Raw genomic sequence first — 19,092 nt, 5'->3', positions numbered from 1 at the left:
AAAACCCAGGGCTGTCGAGTCGATTCCGACTCATAGCAACCCTACAGGACAGAGTAGAACTGCCCTGTAGAGTTTCCAAGGACTGCCTGGTGGATTCGAACTGCCGACTCTTTGGCTAGCAGCCGTAGCACTTAACCACTATACCACCAGGGTTTGGCTTCCACATTTTTCAGAAGTTCAAATGTGTGTTTCATTAAATAGTATGCACAGACTCTTAAGGGTATGGAACTTTTCATGATCATTTGATCAGTCAGATCCAAGACTCTCAAGTTTGATCCTCTAGGTTGTCCACACATTTTTTTTTTTTTTTCCCTGAAAGGACTAACATTTATAACAGTAACTATTCTTTGGTTTCATGAATGAATCTGATAACTTTTTACTGTTATTCACTGATTTATGTCAAAAATATCACCATATTTGGTAAGTTTTATACAATGGAAAGTAGAGACCTTAATCTAGTAATGATGATATAATTCCCAATAAAATGCAGAAATACCCCAGCTATTCTATAATTTCACCTACATATAACACAGTTGAAAGCCAGTAAATTAGAGCCTGTGAAATCACCAAAATGGGTACCTAATGGCCATCCTCTAAAGGTCATATACTTCCCCCATAGGAGAGTCCCTAGGATTCTCATTTGGTATTTACTCTTTGACGCAATTCTCATAGGATTTGTTACTTGGTTTCTAAAGCCAAAGTAAATTTGAGGCAGCAAATGAGAAAGGGCAAAAAACTTTTACGGGTGACAAGAGAATTAAAGATTTGATAAAACCATAAAAAAGCAGGTAAGAACTTCAAAAGCACTGGAATCAGGGGCCATCACTAGGCAATGTTAGAGCTAGAAGGATTAGAGATCACCTATTTCAACCTTCTCATTGTATGGAGACTACCAGAAGCTTAAAATACTCACCCAGGGTGATATTGTTGCAGTCGAGTCGATTTCGACTCATAGCGACCCTACAGGACAGATTAGAACTGTTCCATAGGGTTTCCAAGGAGCACCTGTTGGATCTGAACTGCCAACCTTTTGGTTAGTAGCCATAGCACCTAACCACTACACCACCAGGGTTTCCCCAAGGTGATATAAAAAAAAAAAGCTAGAGTAAAACCTGCGAAAGTTAGAAGCTGTGTAAGGGAGGAAACCTGTCAGAGAAGGAAAACTCAAACACTTTCCACTAATAGAGATGGACAGAAAAGTGCTAAGAATGCACCCTGTCAAAGGCGGAAAACTTGCGAGACCTGGAAAAATAAGGCAGTTCCACTGAGTTCTGGCTCTCACAACTTTTACTTTATTTGTTGCTTTTCTCACTATATCAAGTTCCATGTACTGTAAGGCAGCGTTTTAAAATACTTCCATCTAAAATAGTTAAAATAAAGGCTATAGAAATCCCTCAACTAACTGGAAAAGCTAGCTCTCCAGAACAACTAATTCTATCAGGGTGTGAGTAAAAAATTTTATTTTAACTTCTTGGAAGAAAAACCCGAAATATGGAAGAGAAATTAATGGAATTATTCTTTTTCAACTGTTTTCACCCAAGACATGACTCTCAACCTTGACTGCACATTGAGTTCATCCGGAGACCTTTAAAAAATCCTGATGTATATAGGCTATACCTCAAATCAATTAAATAAAAATTTCTGGGATGCCACCCACTCACCAGTATCTCTTTTGGCTCCATTTTTAAGCTACATTTTAATATGCAGTCAAAGTTGAGAACCACCGGGCTAAGGGTATTCACGTGTTAAGACACTGTCCTTCAACCCCCAAAAACACACTTACATTTTTTTGAGTCAGTCCTCCCTTATTACCCTAAATCTGAATCTTTTAGTTGCTCCCACCAGACACTGTAATTTACATATCTGGTACCACAGGGAAATTCACACGCCAGCTGACGTTTAGAGTTCTAAGTCTTAGAAACAATACTTCCTTTTAGGAAAGAGGTCCTTAACCTTTTTCGAGATCACAGATTACTTTGAGAATCTGATTTAAAAAAATACATTTATCTCCCCAACATTTTCACAGGATCTCAGAGAGCACGTGGGGCATTCTGAAACCAATTCATGTAACTCTAGATAACCATGGACCCCGAATTAAGAACTTCTGCTTTAGGTGCCAACAATGTGTGTGTTTAAGCTCATAAAATTTAGGATTTCATGCGAAGTGATCCCTGAAGATTTTTTAATGATGATGAAATGGGCAACAGCACGGATGCTAAATATGCACGACCTCTAAAACAATACTAATAAATACAGTTTAGAAAAAGCGAATATTAACAAGTCTCTTTTAAGGGGGAAAAAAGTGGCAAGAGACAAAAACGAAAGAGAAATACTCTGATAATTCTTAAAGAGTTTGTCTATCTTAGCAGCAAAACTCTTAGAATAGTAAATACATTTTTTTCTCTAATAAGTTGAAGGTGTCAGCAGTTCAAAATAATTTCCAAGACTGCCAACTCTCAAAAGTGACATTGCAACTACTAAGACAGAATAATCACTTTACAGTGGTTAAGACCACTGGCCTCGGAAACAACTGGATTCTAAGGACTGTTTTGTTACTTACTAGCTCTATGGCCTTGAGTATTAACATAACTTCTCTAAGCCTCAACTTTATCACCTATAAATTAGTAACTTAGTTCATTAGGTTCCTGTGATGATTAAATAACAGGCATTAAACAATTAGCACACTGACAAGCAGTCAATAAATGGCAGCTATAAATGACTGTTTAATTTAAATTAACTTATTTTGGGGGGCAGGGCCTTATAATTTGCAAAGTGTTACAACGGATATGATTTCTTAGGAGCCTATGGGAGTATACCCATTTTGTAATGGAAGAAACTAAAGTCAAATGACTTACCCACTGACATTAATTAGTAGGAAGAAAAATTTGGGCTTGTTTGATTACACTAGAAAGCATGATTCAAAACTCCGTCTCCCCTAAAAAGCTTAAAAGCGCTGCCTTTTTAAAAAGTATTGCTAACAGTATTATTTTGAGACTCATTATTCAGTTTCAAGTTATTCACTACTTTCCTTTTCTTTCACTTCATTTGCCTTTTAGCCTTTTTTAAAAAAGTGAAAATGTAAATAAGGCAGTTTATTTAATTGTGTGCAGAATTTGCAGGACAGGGCAATAAAACCCCTGTTATTATTATTTTTTTCCTCCTATTTCTTTAGCAGCTCCATTATGAATAAACACAAAGGGAAAAAAAAAGTTCAAATAAGTTTAATCGGAATTGATAGGAGAACAAGCCATTACTCAAAATAATAAATGCGGTGTACCATTACCTATAAATCACTTTACATGCTATTCTTGGACCTTCAACAAGGAATAATGGAAAGCTATCTGTTGTTGGACATTGCAAAGCTGTTCAGGGTCGACCTGGGAGGGAGGTGGTGGGGTTGGTTAAGAGCTGGGAGTCCAGGAAATCTCAGCAGGTGACTCCTTCTCTGAAGCCACTCTGGAGTGAGTGCTAATTCACTATGCAGACCAAACTGCTATGTGGAAAAAAAAAAAAAATGTGAAGTAACCCTAAATCACCCCACTGGTTTAAGGATGCAGCTTGAATAGATGGGGTTCTCGTAACTGTGAGGCTTGACATTAACCACAAGTTTGAGCACACGCAGTTCTCAGAAACAGCTAAACCACAATGCAAGGGAAGGACAACTACTCCACAAACTTCAAGAACAACGATTTAAAGATGCGCTCGCATTCTTGCACTTTAGTGAATGAAGCTGCTGCGCGTGCTGGCTTGGGTTGCGATCACCTAGGGGGAGACAAAAAGTAAATCCAACTACTTTTAGCCTAGTTCCCGGTGAAGAGCGGACTGCCTTTGTTTGTGTGAACGGTTTGCAAAAGAAATTTATGGTCACGCACAAACTTATTTTAAAATCTAAAAACGAGAGTCTGTTCACCAACAGGACCCGCACCGGAGTCCCTAGCGTTTCCGGCGGACGGCTCCGACTCTGCCCCTACCCCCGGCCCCCACGCCACCCCGAGTCTCTCGCGTGCCATACGGCTCCGGCTGTCACTTGGTCAACTTCCCCGGGACTGCTCCACTTCCAGACCCCCCCAAAGTTTACCGGGCAGGTTCTTCTGCCCGACCTCCCCTCCCCCCGGACGCTTTCTGCCTTCATGAGCTACCCCGCACCCCCACCCCACAATCCCCCTGGACGCCCCGAGACTTCCCAGCACGCAGGCTGCGATTCTGCCCTCGCTCGCTTGCCTGCCCCCCAGGATGCTGGAGAAAGAGGCTGCCGGAAAGACAACTTTCCGCGCGCTCGCGGAGGCGGCAGGGCGCGCGGCGCACTCACAGCTGGTTGATGGCGTTCTGCGAGATGACCGCGTTGGCGGAGAAGTAGGGGATCATGTCGGGGCCACCGAGGCTGCAGGTGCAGGCGGGAGGCGCTCTTCTCTCGCAGGCCAACGTGCTCAGGGTCATGGGGCCGGCTCAAGGCGCTGCGCTCGGCATCCTGGCCCCCGCCCGGCTCGGGCGCTGGGCGCTCGCTTCGGGCTCGGCCGGGTCAGGGGCGCCGGCAGCGCTAACTCCCGGCGGCCGAGCTGGGCCCGCCGGGTCGCGCGGAGGCAGCCGCCGCAGCCCTGAGGCTCGGCCGAGGAGTCCCGGCGGCCGGTGCCGCCAGCAGCCCGCCTCCACCCGCGTCCGGGGCGGGGCGCCGCGGCAGGGGCGGGCCGGGTGGGCGGGCAGGGTCCGGAGGGCCCGGAGGGTCGGCCCGGCCGGCGCCCCGCCCCGCCCCGCCCCGCCCCGCCCCGGAGCTCGCCGCGCCCACGCGGCTCCCGCCGCCCGCGTCCCGGCCTGGCCACGAGGGTCAGCCCCAAGGAGACGCCGCTGAGGTGGAGTGAAGCCAGACAGGGTGGGCGAGAAAGGCTTGCATTTCTTTAAGAAGAATGTTTCAGCGGAAGGGTCCTGCTTCTTAAACGGCTCTATACATTGTACCTCAAACAAATCCCATTTTCCGAATTACTTTAAAATTGAGTTTTAAAAGCCCTGCATTCACAATGCAACACATTTATCAGGGGTTTCCTCTGTGCTAAGGGCTCAGAAAATTCAGATTAGATTTTTTTAAGATAACAGGTGAAGTTAGGATGGAAGAAAACCTACCCACACTCTAGATAACACAGGCTAACGCTAGGAAATAAATTTATAAAGGGCTTTTCCTGGTCATCCTCCGATCCACGGATTCCCAGACTTGACTGCACATAGACGTCCCTTGTGGACATTTCAATACTCCCAAGGCCCAGGCCAAACCCTAGATCAATTTCATCAGAATCTCTGACGGTGGCATCTGGACATCAGCATTTTCAAAGCTCCCCCGTGGTTAAGCACTCGGCTGCTAACCAAAAAAAGGTCTGCAGTTCGAATCCACAAGCTGCTCCTTGGAAATCCTGTGAGTCCGTATCAACTCCATGGCAACGACTTTGGTTTTGGTTTTTGGTGCCAAATGATCCAGCGAGGAAGGAAGGCTAAAGATTATGTCCTCATTTTACGGGTGTAGAAACATTCAGGGTCTGCCCAGATGACCTGGTTTGTAAGTGATGTTGATCAAACAGGAACTCAGGTTTTGACTCCTGAGGGTTTTCCCCACCAAACTGTATTCCCTGAAAGCTTTATGGGTTTAAGTTCTTATGTCCCTTTCACCTGACCAGGAAACAGCTCTTTGTAAAGTGAGAACCCTCTCATGCTTCCCCGCAAAGTAGTTGTTGGTTTACCTAAAGCGGCTGGCACAGTGCAGGCACTCAGTAAAATAGCCCTATCTCTGGTCCTTCCAGTCTCATAAGCCAGAAACCAAACCACCTGTTGTAGATTAGATTCCAACTCATAGCCGCCCTATAGGATGGAGTAGGACTGCCCCATAGGGTTTCTAAGGCTGTACATCTTCACAGAAGCAGACTGCCATCTTTCTTCCACAGAGCAGCTGGTAGGTTTGAGCTGCTGACATTTTGGTTAGCAGCCGTGTGCTTTAACCACTGCACCACCAGGGCTCTCCATGTGCATAAAAACAAATATTTTCTGCATTTCTGAACACTTGATTAAAATATGTATCAATAAAGCTACCTTTAAATATCAATAATGTCACCTTGAGGACTAAGGTGTGTCTGACCCAAGACTCATATGCATGTGAAAGCTGGACTACGAATAAGGAAGACGGAAGAAGAATTGACACCTTTGAATTGTGGTGCTGGCGAAGAATATTGAATATACCATGGACTGCCAAAAAGAAGGAACAAATCTGTCTTAGAAGTACAACCAGAATGCTCCTTAGAAGCAGGGATGGCGAGACTGCGTCTCATGTACTTTGCATATGTTATCAGGAGAGACCAGTCCCTGGAGAAGTACATCATGCTTGGTAAAGGAGAGGGTCAACCCTCAATGAGATGGATTGACACCGTGGCTGCAACAATGGGCTCAGGCATAGCAACGATTGTGAGGATGGTGCAGGACTGGGCAGTGGTTCGTTCTGTTGTGCATAGGGTCGCTGTGAGTCAGAACTGACTTGACAACACCTAACAACTACCACCTTAGGAATTCCGGAACCAGAAATTAACAAATTTTAAACAACTTCACTAACAAATTATAAAAGAGACTAAGATTGGCACAGGAAGAAGTCCTTCAGGACTCAACATATGCCAGAATCAAGAAGAAATAAGCCTATTTGTTTTATATAAATTTTTGGATCTCTTTTCCTTTTAGGAAATTTGGCAGTTTTCAAAATACTAGTAATGAAATCATCTAAACTATAAACTCTACGCCTAAAAACAGAATCACTCTTTTGTTAGCTGATCCTTCCTTAAAGCTGTTGCCAAGGCACCGAGAGACTTCAAATATTGTAAACTCAGGCTAGAAAGATGTATCTGTGTTTCCTAGAGATCTGGTAATAGGAAGGAAGCAGTTGTCAAGGGAAGAGTTAATAAAAAGTCTGAATCTTGGAGTTCAGTGCATCATCATCTTCATCATCCATCTCTAGGAAGGAAAATGTTTGAAAGGTTTATTCAGGCTGTGTCAGCAGGCACCCAAATGGCAGTGTATGAAGAAATCTGCTGATACGCCCCAAAATAAATTGCTTAAAATATCTGGCAAACTTGCCAGTTTGAAACATCTTCCGGGCGGTAATTTATTACAGTCCCCTGCAGTGATCAAAAAAAGGCAACAGGCAGTTTAGAGCAGCACTGTTCAGGTGAGTCCAGTTCCTTTCATGACAGCAGAGTCAACACTAAATGATGGTGTTTAGGAAAGATGATGGCATGGTAATCACCTATATCTGCAGAAGAAGTCAGCAGGAAATATATTTTACTCAATTCAGACTTAATATCTCTTATGTTTAAAAACTCTAGAGGTATAGATTTCATCAGTATGTATGCTTGTGTTTTATAAGTAGGTTCCTATAGTGGTGCCCAGAAGTGCATAGTCCTTTGTTTCCCCTCAAAAGACCTCTGTCTGTGCCTGTTCAGCTAAGGAGACTATTTTTGCACCCTCATCCAGGCCTTTTCAAAAGCTTTTCCAAGTTAAATTCTTGCTTTGAACCGTAATATAGGAAAATTGGGAAGGTGTTAAAACATGCCTCTTGGTTTTTTGAGAAAAAATTAAATTATCTTTGCAAACTGGGGTACCTTTAAGGAAATGGTTGTTTCTGCTAGAATCTGTTTTTAAAAAGTTGAACAAATACCCTTTTCAAAATCGGCAGAGTGTCAAAATGTCAATCAATTTAGTTTCAGCTCAATTTAATCCTTTACTCTCCACTGTCAGAAGACAAGGCTCTAGGGAACAAGTTCTCTGTACCCAAGCATTTAGGAATTCAAAAATGATTCCAAATTAGATTGAACAGCATGAAATAAACTAAGTTAGTTTTCCACTCTACATGAAGTCAGAAGGGGCTTTCTTAAAAAAAAAAAAAGCGCAAAACTCTACAAAGGCCCTAAAGAAAAGGTGGTATATTTCTTTACACTCTTGGTTGAGTTAGGAGATTTGAAATGAATTCTGTCATTTGCTGACCATTTCAAGACTCAGAAATAAGAATATTCTAAAATGTTAACTTTGCTCTTGACAGCATTAGCTATGACCAAATTAAATTTTTTGTAGAATCATATGTTAATATCATAAAAATTATAAGATGTCAATTGTATCCATAATGTATTTCCATTACTATGTCTTCATGTGTTCCTCCATAAGGCACACCAAAACCAAACCAAACCCATTGCCGTCAAGTCAATTCTGAGTCATATCAACCCCACAGGACAGAGTAAAACTGCCTCATGGGGTTTCCAAGGCTGAGCCATGGTGGTGCAGTGGTTAAAGCACATGGCTGCCAACCAGAAGGTTGGCAGTTCGAACACACCAGCTGCTCTGCTGGGAGAAAGATGTGGCAGTCTGTTTCCGTAAGGATTTACAGCCTTGGAAACCTTATGGGGGGCATTTCTACTCTTATAGGGTTGCTACGAGTCAGAATCAGCTCCATGGCAATGGGTTTTAATCTTTACGAAGCAAAGTGCCACATCTTTCTCCTGTGAAGTAGCTGGTGGGTTTGAACCGCTGACCTTTTGGTTAGCAGCCAAGCAATTAATCATTGCGCAAGACGTGCTTTTGCTGCTGGGACAAGACCAAGGTGGGTAGATCACTTGAGCTGACAGTAGCTAATGAGCTAAAAGGTGACAACATTAGTTTATAGTGCCAACATCAGTGGGTTAGAAACCAGAGGGCCTAAGTTCTAGTTCTGACACATCACTTAATAAATTAAGATTTTAGCCAAGTCACTTAACTTCTCTGTGAAATACAGTAATAAAACCCTAAGGAAATGTCACAAGATCTGTTCTTGTGAGAGTCAGGGAACTTTAGAGAAAGAAATTTCATCCAATCTGAACATATATTTAATCCACTTAAAATAAATAGTTCCTAGACGTCCAAGAGGTTAAGTGTTTGACTACTAGCTGAAAGGTTGGTGGTTCAAACCCATTCAGAGGGACCTTAGAAGACAGGCCTGGTGATCTGTTTCTGAAAGGTGACGACAGCCTTGAAAACCTTATGGAGCAGCTCTACTCTGCACACATGTGGTTGTCATGAGTCAGAATCGATTGGGCGGCAATTAACACGAGTTTAAAGCAGTAGTGCCAGCAGTTAAAATCTCTGTCCTTGGAGTTAATAGGCTGGGTTTGAATCCTAGTTGTTCAGTCAGTATTAGTTTATGATGTTATTGTGATGATTAATTAATATATACATGTAAAGTCCTTAGACTAGGGCCCGGCATAAAAATCTACTTTTTTTGGCCTTGATGGCTCTTTAAGTTTGTATGTTAAGAGAAAGCTTGATGAGATTGCTCTGTAGGAATAAAATCAGAGAGCTGGAGTCCCCAGTGAGGAATCTTAGATCAAAGTGCATGGCTGTAAAAAATTTTAAAGCTTTTTTTTAATCTTTCTAATTTTTCCATTTATCTTATTTTTTGGCTGTTCTTCTGAGGTAAAGTAGAACAACTATGTGTTTTTCTGTGTGTGTGTGTGTTTTAGGGGAGCAGGGGTCTCTGAAGTCTGTCTGGCAACCTTAAGGTAAGGTCCACTGTGGGCCTTAGTTTATTCACTGAGAAAACGAAGGTGTTGGACTACAGATGATCCCCTCTGCCTTTTCCACCGATCTGAAAAACAGCTGAAATAGGCCACAGTAAAACATGGCAATGACTCTGATATTAGAAGTTCTAAGTTCTAGGTATTTTATTCGTGGGCAAACCTTAATCTGTCCCAGTTCTAATTCCTTTAGTCTTAAAGTGGGATGATAATTTTTTATCTCAAAGGCTTATTAAGATACGTAGACAAAACTGTTTTGTGAACAGGACAACACCAAATTTTCATTATTATTATCATCTATAAACTGGCCAACCAGCTTTCAATAATACAGAGCTAGTTGTATTTGCTTTCTTTTATTACCCACAATTTGATAAACAAATAAATGAAAATTAAAGTACATACAAACTTTCCTTATATATCACCATTTCATGCAGGAAGTCTTTTTTTAATATTATTGTTTACCAAGTCGTTAATTACATTAATTCACTATTGCAAACTGCAGTAATGTGAGATCTGCTGCTTACTGAGTATTTATATTTTTTAAACTTTGAAATAATGGCATTAACTTATATAATTATATTGTTTAAATACCTGGTCATAAGAAATAACTGATTATACCAATCAGAAGGCTTACTTTATGTTTTCTCTAAAGGCTTGATGTAGAGAAACAAACAGTAAATTAATCCCCTGAGTGTCAAAAGGGAGCAAACCGACACACAGCTACAAAACAAAAGGCTTGTTACCTGGAGGAACACAACATTCTGTCGACTGTTAATCTGTAGAATGGCAGGGTGAAACTCTCAAGATAACACCCCTAATTTCCAAACTTGTTGCCCAGACAGCACCAAGAAGTATCCCACTACACTGAATCAAAGGCACTCTTCATACAATACAATAAAACCAAACTCTGTAAACAAAGGCTCTTAAAAGCAATCATGTTTTGCAATCACCTTGTGGCTAATAGTTTTGTTTGAAAGAAGAATATCTGACAACAGTTTTAAACACTCGATTTAACAATGTCACAGAGCCCTTACAGTTCTTTCCATGAAGTTTCCACCATAAGAGCAATGGGAGACACTGAAAAGATCTGGATATCAGCTCCATGAGAGGTGATCTCCAAGGCATTTATCCCCCATGGTCTTAACCACCATATGCTCCGGTAGGAAGAGATGCTGAAATGTTTCTTTCTTCAGGTTACAAAAGCCCCACACTCTATTGTTTAGTAAAAATAATAGGTATTTATAGATCACTTTTCACATCCAACACACCTTACAAAAACACTTAACCATTTAATCCTGACTCCATCTCTTTCTCTTACACCATCTCTTTAAACATTTTATTTGTTAAAAAAAACTAGTTTTTTTAAAAATAAAGGTAACACTGTCAAATGATTAAAACATTATTTTCAGTGTTCAGAAAGGTGAAAATAAAAGTCACTCTTCTCCATCTTTTTACTCCCAGGGGTAGTTACTGTTAATAGTTTCTTACATATATTTCCAGGAATTTTCCTTGCATATGCAAACATTAGTGTATTACAGCTGCCCTTTAAGAAACACACTTAGAATTGCATTATATATAATATTCTGCTTTTTGCTCCCGCCACCCATTTATCACTATATCTTAGACATTTCCCACATTTATATAGATCTACCTCATTCTTTTAAAGAACTGCATCATGTTTCATTGTAGAATCACATATAATTTGTTTAAACAGTCCCTTACTGATGGATATTTAAGTTGTTTCCAGTCTTTACTATTTTATACCGTGTTGCTAAGAACGTGTTTTTACACAATCTTTGTGTATGCATGTGAATATATTTGTTGGATGGCTATCTAGAGGTAGAATTGACAGTTAAAATACTTCAAACATCTTAGTATTTGGTGGATATTACCAAATTGCCCTCCTAATGGGTTTAGTTTTTTATTTTCCCATGAAATATTAGTATCTTCTCCTACCCTGTGATCTGGTAAATTAACTCAGGGCCCAAAATTCTCTTTTACACCCCAACTTTTGCATATTACATTAGAAAGAAAAAAAAGAAAAGAAAAAATTATAGAAGTAAAACATGCTTTCAGTAGGAAATCTAGAAAAATAACTAAATTATAAAGAGCTATATTATAAATTATTGATTTCAAAGACTAACAATATACACATAATACTTAAACTACTTTGAAGATAATATACTTTCTGATTCAGAAGATATTTTAAGATCTTGTACTAGGGCTGTAGAGTGTATTATAAGTGAATGAGCCAAATGTGGCCTTATACCATCGGTGTCCTGGAATGAGGTGAGACAGAGAAAAATGGGAAGTGAATTTGGGAGTGTCAGAGAATGAAGGCTAGACTCTAGGAGCTGAGAAGCACTTGAAAATAAAAAACAGTAACTGACATTTATTGAGCTGGTATTTACTGTGTGCCAGGTGCTCTGTTAGTTCATACACAGTAGCTCACTTAATTCTCACAAACAAAACTGTGATTCTGTTATTATCTCTACAAGGCTCAGAGAGGTTAATTTGCTTAAGGTTATACAGGGGTATTTCAAACCCAGTCAGTATTCTGATTTCAGAGCCTGCTTTCTTAACCAGTTTCTATACTGTCTCCGTAAGGATGGAGATTCATTACAGAACAGGTTAAGTCTGAAAAGGTCTATTGCCAACAGGCAGTACTGACCTATTGTCGACTCCTGGGGACCTGAAATACCTACGTGAGTGCACCTGCTGTTTTCTCCTCTACTTATCCTAGCTACACCTAGCAGGTCCTGACAATGCCAAGCAGATCCGGACAATAATAGGGATCTATCCAAGTACTTTTTTTTTTTTTTTCAATCCAAGTACTAAATGTAGCAGTAAGAGGATCTTTTGGCTCTTGTACCATCCGCTTGCTACCAGATCCTTAAAACTCTGTATTTCAAACTTATATTCATCTCACAACATTCTTCAAAGACTTACACCTTCAGATCTTTTCGTTTCCCTAGTTTTCACACAGCATCCTGCATGAGGGAGGTATTTAATGTGTTTGTGGATGATGATGGTAGTGCTCTTATTTGATATTTAAAATAAACCTACTAGCTGGGCGAGTATTATCATTCCTTTTTACAATTAAAAAAAAAAAAAAAAAGATGACCCAGACTAACATCTAGCTGATAAGAAGCCTAGGCTCTAGGTTCAGTTGTGTCCAATCTACCCTACATATTGTTGAAGGACTAACTGAATTTAGCGTCACTAATCCTGAATACCTGTATGCCAGGTACTTTGCTAGATGCCGATTATGAAAATAAATAAGTTAATCACTTTTATAATAATAATTCCCTACTCAAAAGCCCCAAATATTTCCTTATTTCTTTTCAGATCAAATCCAAACTCTTCCTTCTAGCATTCGGAAACCCCAGTGCTGTCAAGTTGATTCTGGCTCATAGCATTCAGACCCCTCCATAATTTAAATCTTACTGTAAACTAGTCATTATGACATATTACTCTCAACTCCATGTTTTCCCCAACACAATCACTGTTAACTTTTTACCCATTCTCCTGAAATAAATCTACAATTATGTTGTATCCACCCTGCCCTACTGTATCGGAGTCTCACTGTCTGTTCAAATTGCTGCCTCGCTGGGACCACTTTCATTCAGCTTTTCAAGTTATCCCATGTGCAACATATTTCTCAAGGCCTAGTTCAATTCTCAGTTCTTTCAATAATTAGAAACTCTATAGTGTTTTCACATCCATTGATGCTCATTACAATCCTGTGTATAGGTAAACAGAGACAGCTGCTATTATCATCTCCATTTTATAGATTGTTTGTAGAAACTGAGGCTCAGAAATTAAGGGACTTGTCCAAACTTGCATGGCAAATGTCAGAGATGGGATTTGAACCTAAGTCTTCTGATTAAGTCCAATGACCAGTTCCTGGTTTGCAGCATGCTATGATACTTTTTGAGCTCTGGTAGCGTAGTAGTTAAGAGCTCGGCTGCTAACCTAAAGGCTGGTAGTTCGAACCCATCAACCACTCCATGGGGGAAAAGATGTGGTTATCTGCTCTTATAAAGATTACAGCCTAGGAACCCTATTGGGCAGTTCTACTCTGTCCTAAAGGGGCACTATGAGTCAGGATAACACAATAACCTGACACTTTTCTAAAGCCTTCAAATTTTTATTATGTTATTCAAGGTCTTTGTTGTTGTTGTTGCTAGGTACTGTTGAGTAAATTTTGACCCTATAGGGTTTTCTAGGCTGTAATCTTTATGAGAGCAAATTGCCAGGTCTCCACCCACTCCCCCCGCCCCCAAGCCACCGGGTGGATTCGAATCACCAACCTTTGAGTTAGCAGCCAATTGCTTAACCATTGTACCACCAGGGCTCCTATTCAAGGTCTTATTCTCTATTTTATACCGTGTGCTATGAAATGTGTTTGTATGTATACGTATTTCTTGTCCGGTAATTGCTGCCTATGTAACTTATCTCTCTGTTGGAGCAAATGAGACACAGTAACTTTTGTGTCCATTACAGAGCCTAGGACAGTGCTAGGCAAGTCATAAGCACTAAACAGTTGTTTGATTGATCCCTTACACCACACCGCACTTTATCTTTGCTATGGCTACTTTTCACATACACATTAGGCTCCAGATAAATACTTCCTGAAGTAATCAATACATTAATAATAGAGGCTTTCTCTCTCTGGGGGCTTACTCCCTCAGCTCTGGTACAGGGAGCAGTCCCTAAGACTCTTTTTCAGTGTTTCATCTCTTTCCTCCTGCCTCTTGCACTTTGGGTAGATGCCTCCGTCGTACAAAGAATCCAGTAGTGGGTCTGGAACACGAGCCAGTAGGTAAGGGCTTTATCTTTATTTTCAAGCATGCCCTAGACTTTCAGGAGCCAAAAGTTCAAATTGCAGCAGGACTGATTCAGCCCTTTCACAAGCGATTTAGTACTATGCAGTTTGTTTCGAATGGTCAAGTTTCCAGGCCCTGGCTGAGCAGCAGCATTATCTCCAAGTCTTCATGTATCAGCTTCCCTGGCCACATTTCACTTTTCATGTCTTTCTTCTCCGAAATCAGGTGAACACGCAAAATCACAAACTTAGACACAATTAGACGCTTTTCAACAACCATGTCAGGTATGTTCAAGGAATTTAAGTACAATATTGGACGTTGTTTTTCCTCTCTGGCTTAGGCAAAACCAAGAAGTATGCAAAAGTCATAATCCTCAGTTCTTGGTAGAAAGGGGACGCTTTATAGCATTCTTCAGATAGTACATCAACTAACTGAGAAAAGATGGGGTATTGTCAGATTCTCTTCAACCTGCCTCCGCTGAAAGGCCGACCGGACAGTGGATCTTAAGTGGAAAATATTTTTCCAGGGAAGAAGACTAAGTAGCAAATCTTTCTTTTTAATTTTTAATTGTGAAATATGTCAACCATAGAGAAAAGAACAGAAAGTAACAAAAACGAACAGCTATATATGCTAAACAGCAGTATCACATTCTAACATTTTACTCTTCCAGAGATTTTAAGAATAAAACATTGAAGTCGAAGCCCTCTGTGAACTCATCTCTGAGCTCTTTCCCCTCACTCTAGGTGTAACTACTCTCCTGAATTAGTTATTTATCCTCCCATTCATGTTTTATATTATGCATATGGTATAGCTTTGTTTAATGTAACAGTCATTCAATATAGTATAGCTTGTAAAGCATTGAACTTAAATTTTTTTTTTTTTCTTAAGGTCGATATATAATACATATAGAAGGCAAATAAAAACGTCATTTCTGCTTAAAAACCTCTAGCCCGGGGGTGGATATGTGGATAGATGTGAGATAAAGCCAATATACAAAAAAACCTATTGCTGTCAAGTCGATTCTGACTCACAGTGATCCTACAGAACACAGCAGAACTACCCCATAGGGCCTCCAAGCAGTGGCTGGTGGATTTGAACTGCCAACCTCTTGGTTAGCAGCCATAGCTCGTCACAGCTCTTAACCACTGTGCCAATATAGCAAGATGGTAACTGCAGAATCCAGGGGGTGTGTATTTGGTTGTTTTCTGTACAATTCTTTCAACTTGTCTGTATGTTTGAATTTTTTAATAATAAAATATTGGGAAAAAAACAAAACCTCTAGTTCATGTTTTATCAAAAAATCTCTGTGAAGAAGGATATCAACTGGTTTTAAATACTTAAGGACCTAGTATACTACAGAAAACAATAATTAGGCTTGATAGTCTAATTACTGCTTAAGCTCTTGCTTATGGTATCTACCAAATAAAAAGAGAAAAGGCCAGTTCCTCTAACATTATCTTAACACAGTCACTTCTTGTAAAGCACTTACTTCGGCTCTGATTTTCCTGGTGGTAGAGTGCTGAACTGTGCGCCTCCAGAGATATATTCAAGTCCTAACTTTTGGCACCTCTGTATATGACCTTATTTGGAAATAGGGTCTTTGCCAATGTAATCAAGTTAAAACCACAAACCCAGCCTATTGACGTTGAGTCAATTCCAACTCATAGTGGCCCTATGAGGAAAAAAAAAAAATCAGGAAAGGACAGAGTAGAACTGCCCACAGGGTTTCCAGGGAGCAGCTGCTGGATTCAAATGGCTAACCTTTGGATTAGCAGCCAAGTTCTTAACCACTGTGCCACCAGGGCTCTGTAATCAAGTTAAGACGAGGTAATATTGGATTAGGGATGACTGGTATTCTTACAGAAACAGAAATTGGACACAAATACACCGAACACACGGAAAATGCCAAGAGATTGCAGGGATACATTTATAAGCCAAGAAACATGAAGGAGTGCCGGCAACCACGAGAGGCTAGGAAGAGCCAAGGATCCTCCCCAAGAGTCTTCAGAGAGAGAGCATGGCCCAGCCGACACCTTGATTTTGAACTTCTAGCCTCCAGAACTGTAAGACAGTAACTTTCTGTTGTCTTTAACTGCCTAGTTTGTTATAATTTGTTACGGCTGCCCTAGGATACTAATATACCAGCCTTTTCTGGAGAGGTTGTGAGATGATTTATTTATAATCTTTTTCTCACCGCAATTGAAACCCCAATCTAGGAAGCCCAAATCTGTTTACAGTAGATGAGCATCACTAGTATAGTGACTGAGTACATTAAATCATTAAAAGCAAAATAGTTTTAATAGTTTTTAAAAGACTGTTTTTTTTTTTAGTCTCCCTCACAAGCTTCCTTTATCTCAGTAACATGCTCTGCTACAAGCTGACCGTGAGAAGAACTAGAACAAAAGACATTTGCCATTGATAAAATCCACTCAGATGCAACATTTACGAAATGGTATTTTGCCTACTATTTGAGGTATTTTCATACTTGTATCTTATTTCTGCCTCACAGTAAGTATGCTCCATTTTTTTATTTCTTTTCTTTCTTTTTTTTTTTTTAATTAAGAGGAAACTGGATCTCAAAGAATGGATGTACTTGTCCAAGGTCATGCAACCAATACAAACAAATGTAGGTCTTTTAACTCCGAAACTAGTACTTTTTCTACGTAACTGAGAACAAATGCACTATAAATTTTTGCTTTAGTGGTATTTTAAAATGACTACATTACCAGAAATTACATTATTTATTATTTGTTTGTAAAGTACTTTACCTTAAGTGGTCTAATTTAATTGGAATTACTCATCAGGGTTGGTATTTTCATAATTTTATAGGTAAATAACTGATCCAGAAAAACTCAAGCTTTATATGGCTCAAATGTTGACTGTTCCAACTACAGAATACTATCTTTTTTCCCCCTTTTTATTGTACTTTAGATGAAGGTTTACAGGACAATCTACTTTCTCATCAAACAGTTAGTAAACACATTGTTCTATGACACTGGTTAACAACCCCATGACCTGTCAACACTGTCTCCTCTCAACCCTGGGTTCCCTATTACCAGCTTTCCTGTTTCCTCCTGTCTTCCAGTCCCTGCCCCAGGGCCGGCTGCACCCCTTTAGTCTTGTTTTGTTCCATGGGCCTGTTTAATCTTTGGCTGAGGGGTGAACCTCAAGAATGACCTCATTACTTAGCTAAAAGTGTGTCTGGGAGCCACACTCTCAGGGTTTCTCCAGTCTCTGTCAGGCCAGCAAGTCTGGTCTTTCTTTTTGCATTACAATTTTGTTCCACATTTTTCTCCAGCTCTGTCCAGGACCCTCTATTGTGATCCTCTGTCAGAGCAGTCAGTGGCAGTACCATCTCATTCTGGACTCGGCCTGGTGGAAGTTGGGGTAGATGTGGTCCATTAGTCCTTTGGACTAATCTTTCTCTTGTATTTTAGTCTTCATTCTTCCTTGCTCCCGAAGAAGTGAGGCCAGTGGAGTATCCTAGATGGCTGCTCACAGGCTGTTAAGATCCCAGATGCTACTCACCAAAGTAGAACGTAGAACATATTCTTTATAAACTATGTTATGCCAATTGAGCTAGATATTCCCGATATCATGGTCCCCACAGTCCTCAGCCCAGCAATTTGGTCCCTCAGGGCGTTTGGATGTGTCTATGGAGCTGCCATGACCTTGCCTTGTATAGGTTGTGCTGGCTTCCCCAGTATTGTGTATCGTCTTACCCTTCACCAATGTTTCCACTTATCTATTGTCTATCAAGTGTTTTTCCATCCCCAGCCCCCGCCTTGTAACCATTAAAGATTGTTTATTTTTGTATGTAAACTTTTTCGTATTTACAGTAGTGGTCTCATACAATATTTGTCCTTTTGTGATTGACTTATTGCACTCAGCATAATGTCCTCCAGATTCATCTATGTTATGAGATGTTTCACAGATTCATCGTTGTTCTTTGTCGTTGGGTAATACTCCATTGTGTTTGTTTATCCATCCAAACTATTTGTTTATCCATTCATCGTTGATGGGCATCTAGGTTGTTTCCATCTTTTTGCTATTGTGAACAATGCTGCAATGAACATGGGTGTGCATATGTCTGTCCGTGTGATGATGCTTATTACTGTAGGATATATTCCCAGGAGTGGGATGGCTGGATCATATGGTATTTCTATTTCTAGCTTTCTAAGGAAGTGCCATATTGCTTTCCAAAATGGCAGCAGTGCATAAGAGTTCTTATCTCCCCGCAGCCTCTCCAACATCTGTTATTTCCTGTTTTATTGATTCGTGCCAGTAATGCCGGGGTGAGATGGTATCTAGCAATCGTGAGTATTTCCTCATGTGTCTGTTGGCTGCTTGAATGTTGTCTTTGGTGAAGTGTCTGTTCATTTCATTTGCCAATTTTTTAACTGGATTATTTGTTTTTTTTTGTAATAGAGGTGCTGGATTTTCTTGTAGATTTTAGAGATTAGACCTTTGTCTGATTTGTAATAGCCAATTTTTTTCTCCAGTCTGTAGGTTCCCTTTTTACTCTTTTGGTGAAGTCTTTTGATGAGCACAAGTGTTTAATTTTTGGAAGATCCCAGTTATCTAGCTTATCCCCTGGAGCTTGTGTGCTGTTGGTTGTGGTTTGTATCCTGTTAATGCCGTGTATTAGGGCCTCTAGGGTTGATCCACTGCTATTCATAAGGTTGTCACTAGCTAATTCT

The 19,092-nt window shown here is 40.4% G+C and overlaps 1 protein-coding gene across 4 annotated transcripts in view; it reads right to left on the bottom strand.

Annotated features, from left to right (window-relative positions):
- SSH2 (slingshot protein phosphatase 2) overlaps positions 1 to 19,092 on the bottom strand; it is a 267,882-nt gene that overhangs the window by 97,159 nt on the left and 151,631 nt on the right. The window contains exon 1 of one of the 4 annotated variants that reach the window (XM_049859758.1): positions 4,310 to 4,640. The exons of 2 other annotated variants lie outside the window; for them this stretch is intronic. In XM_049859758.1, coding sequence (XP_049715715.1) covers positions 4,310 to 4,437 — 128 coding nt within the window. In that variant the 5' untranslated portion in view covers positions 4,438 to 4,640. Of the gene's footprint in view, positions 1 to 4,309; positions 4,641 to 19,092 lie in introns of those variants that run through there. One more of the 4 variants, XM_049859760.1, reaches the window with a different exon arrangement.

This window comes from Elephas maximus, chromosome 19 (genome assembly GCF_024166365.1).
Source record: "Elephas maximus indicus isolate mEleMax1 chromosome 19, mEleMax1 primary haplotype, whole genome shotgun sequence".
NCBI lineage: Eukaryota > Metazoa > Chordata > Mammalia > Proboscidea > Elephantidae > Elephas > Elephas maximus.
The sequence above is the reverse complement of the archived record's forward strand: the minus strand, read 5'-3'. Positions and strand labels throughout refer to the sequence as shown.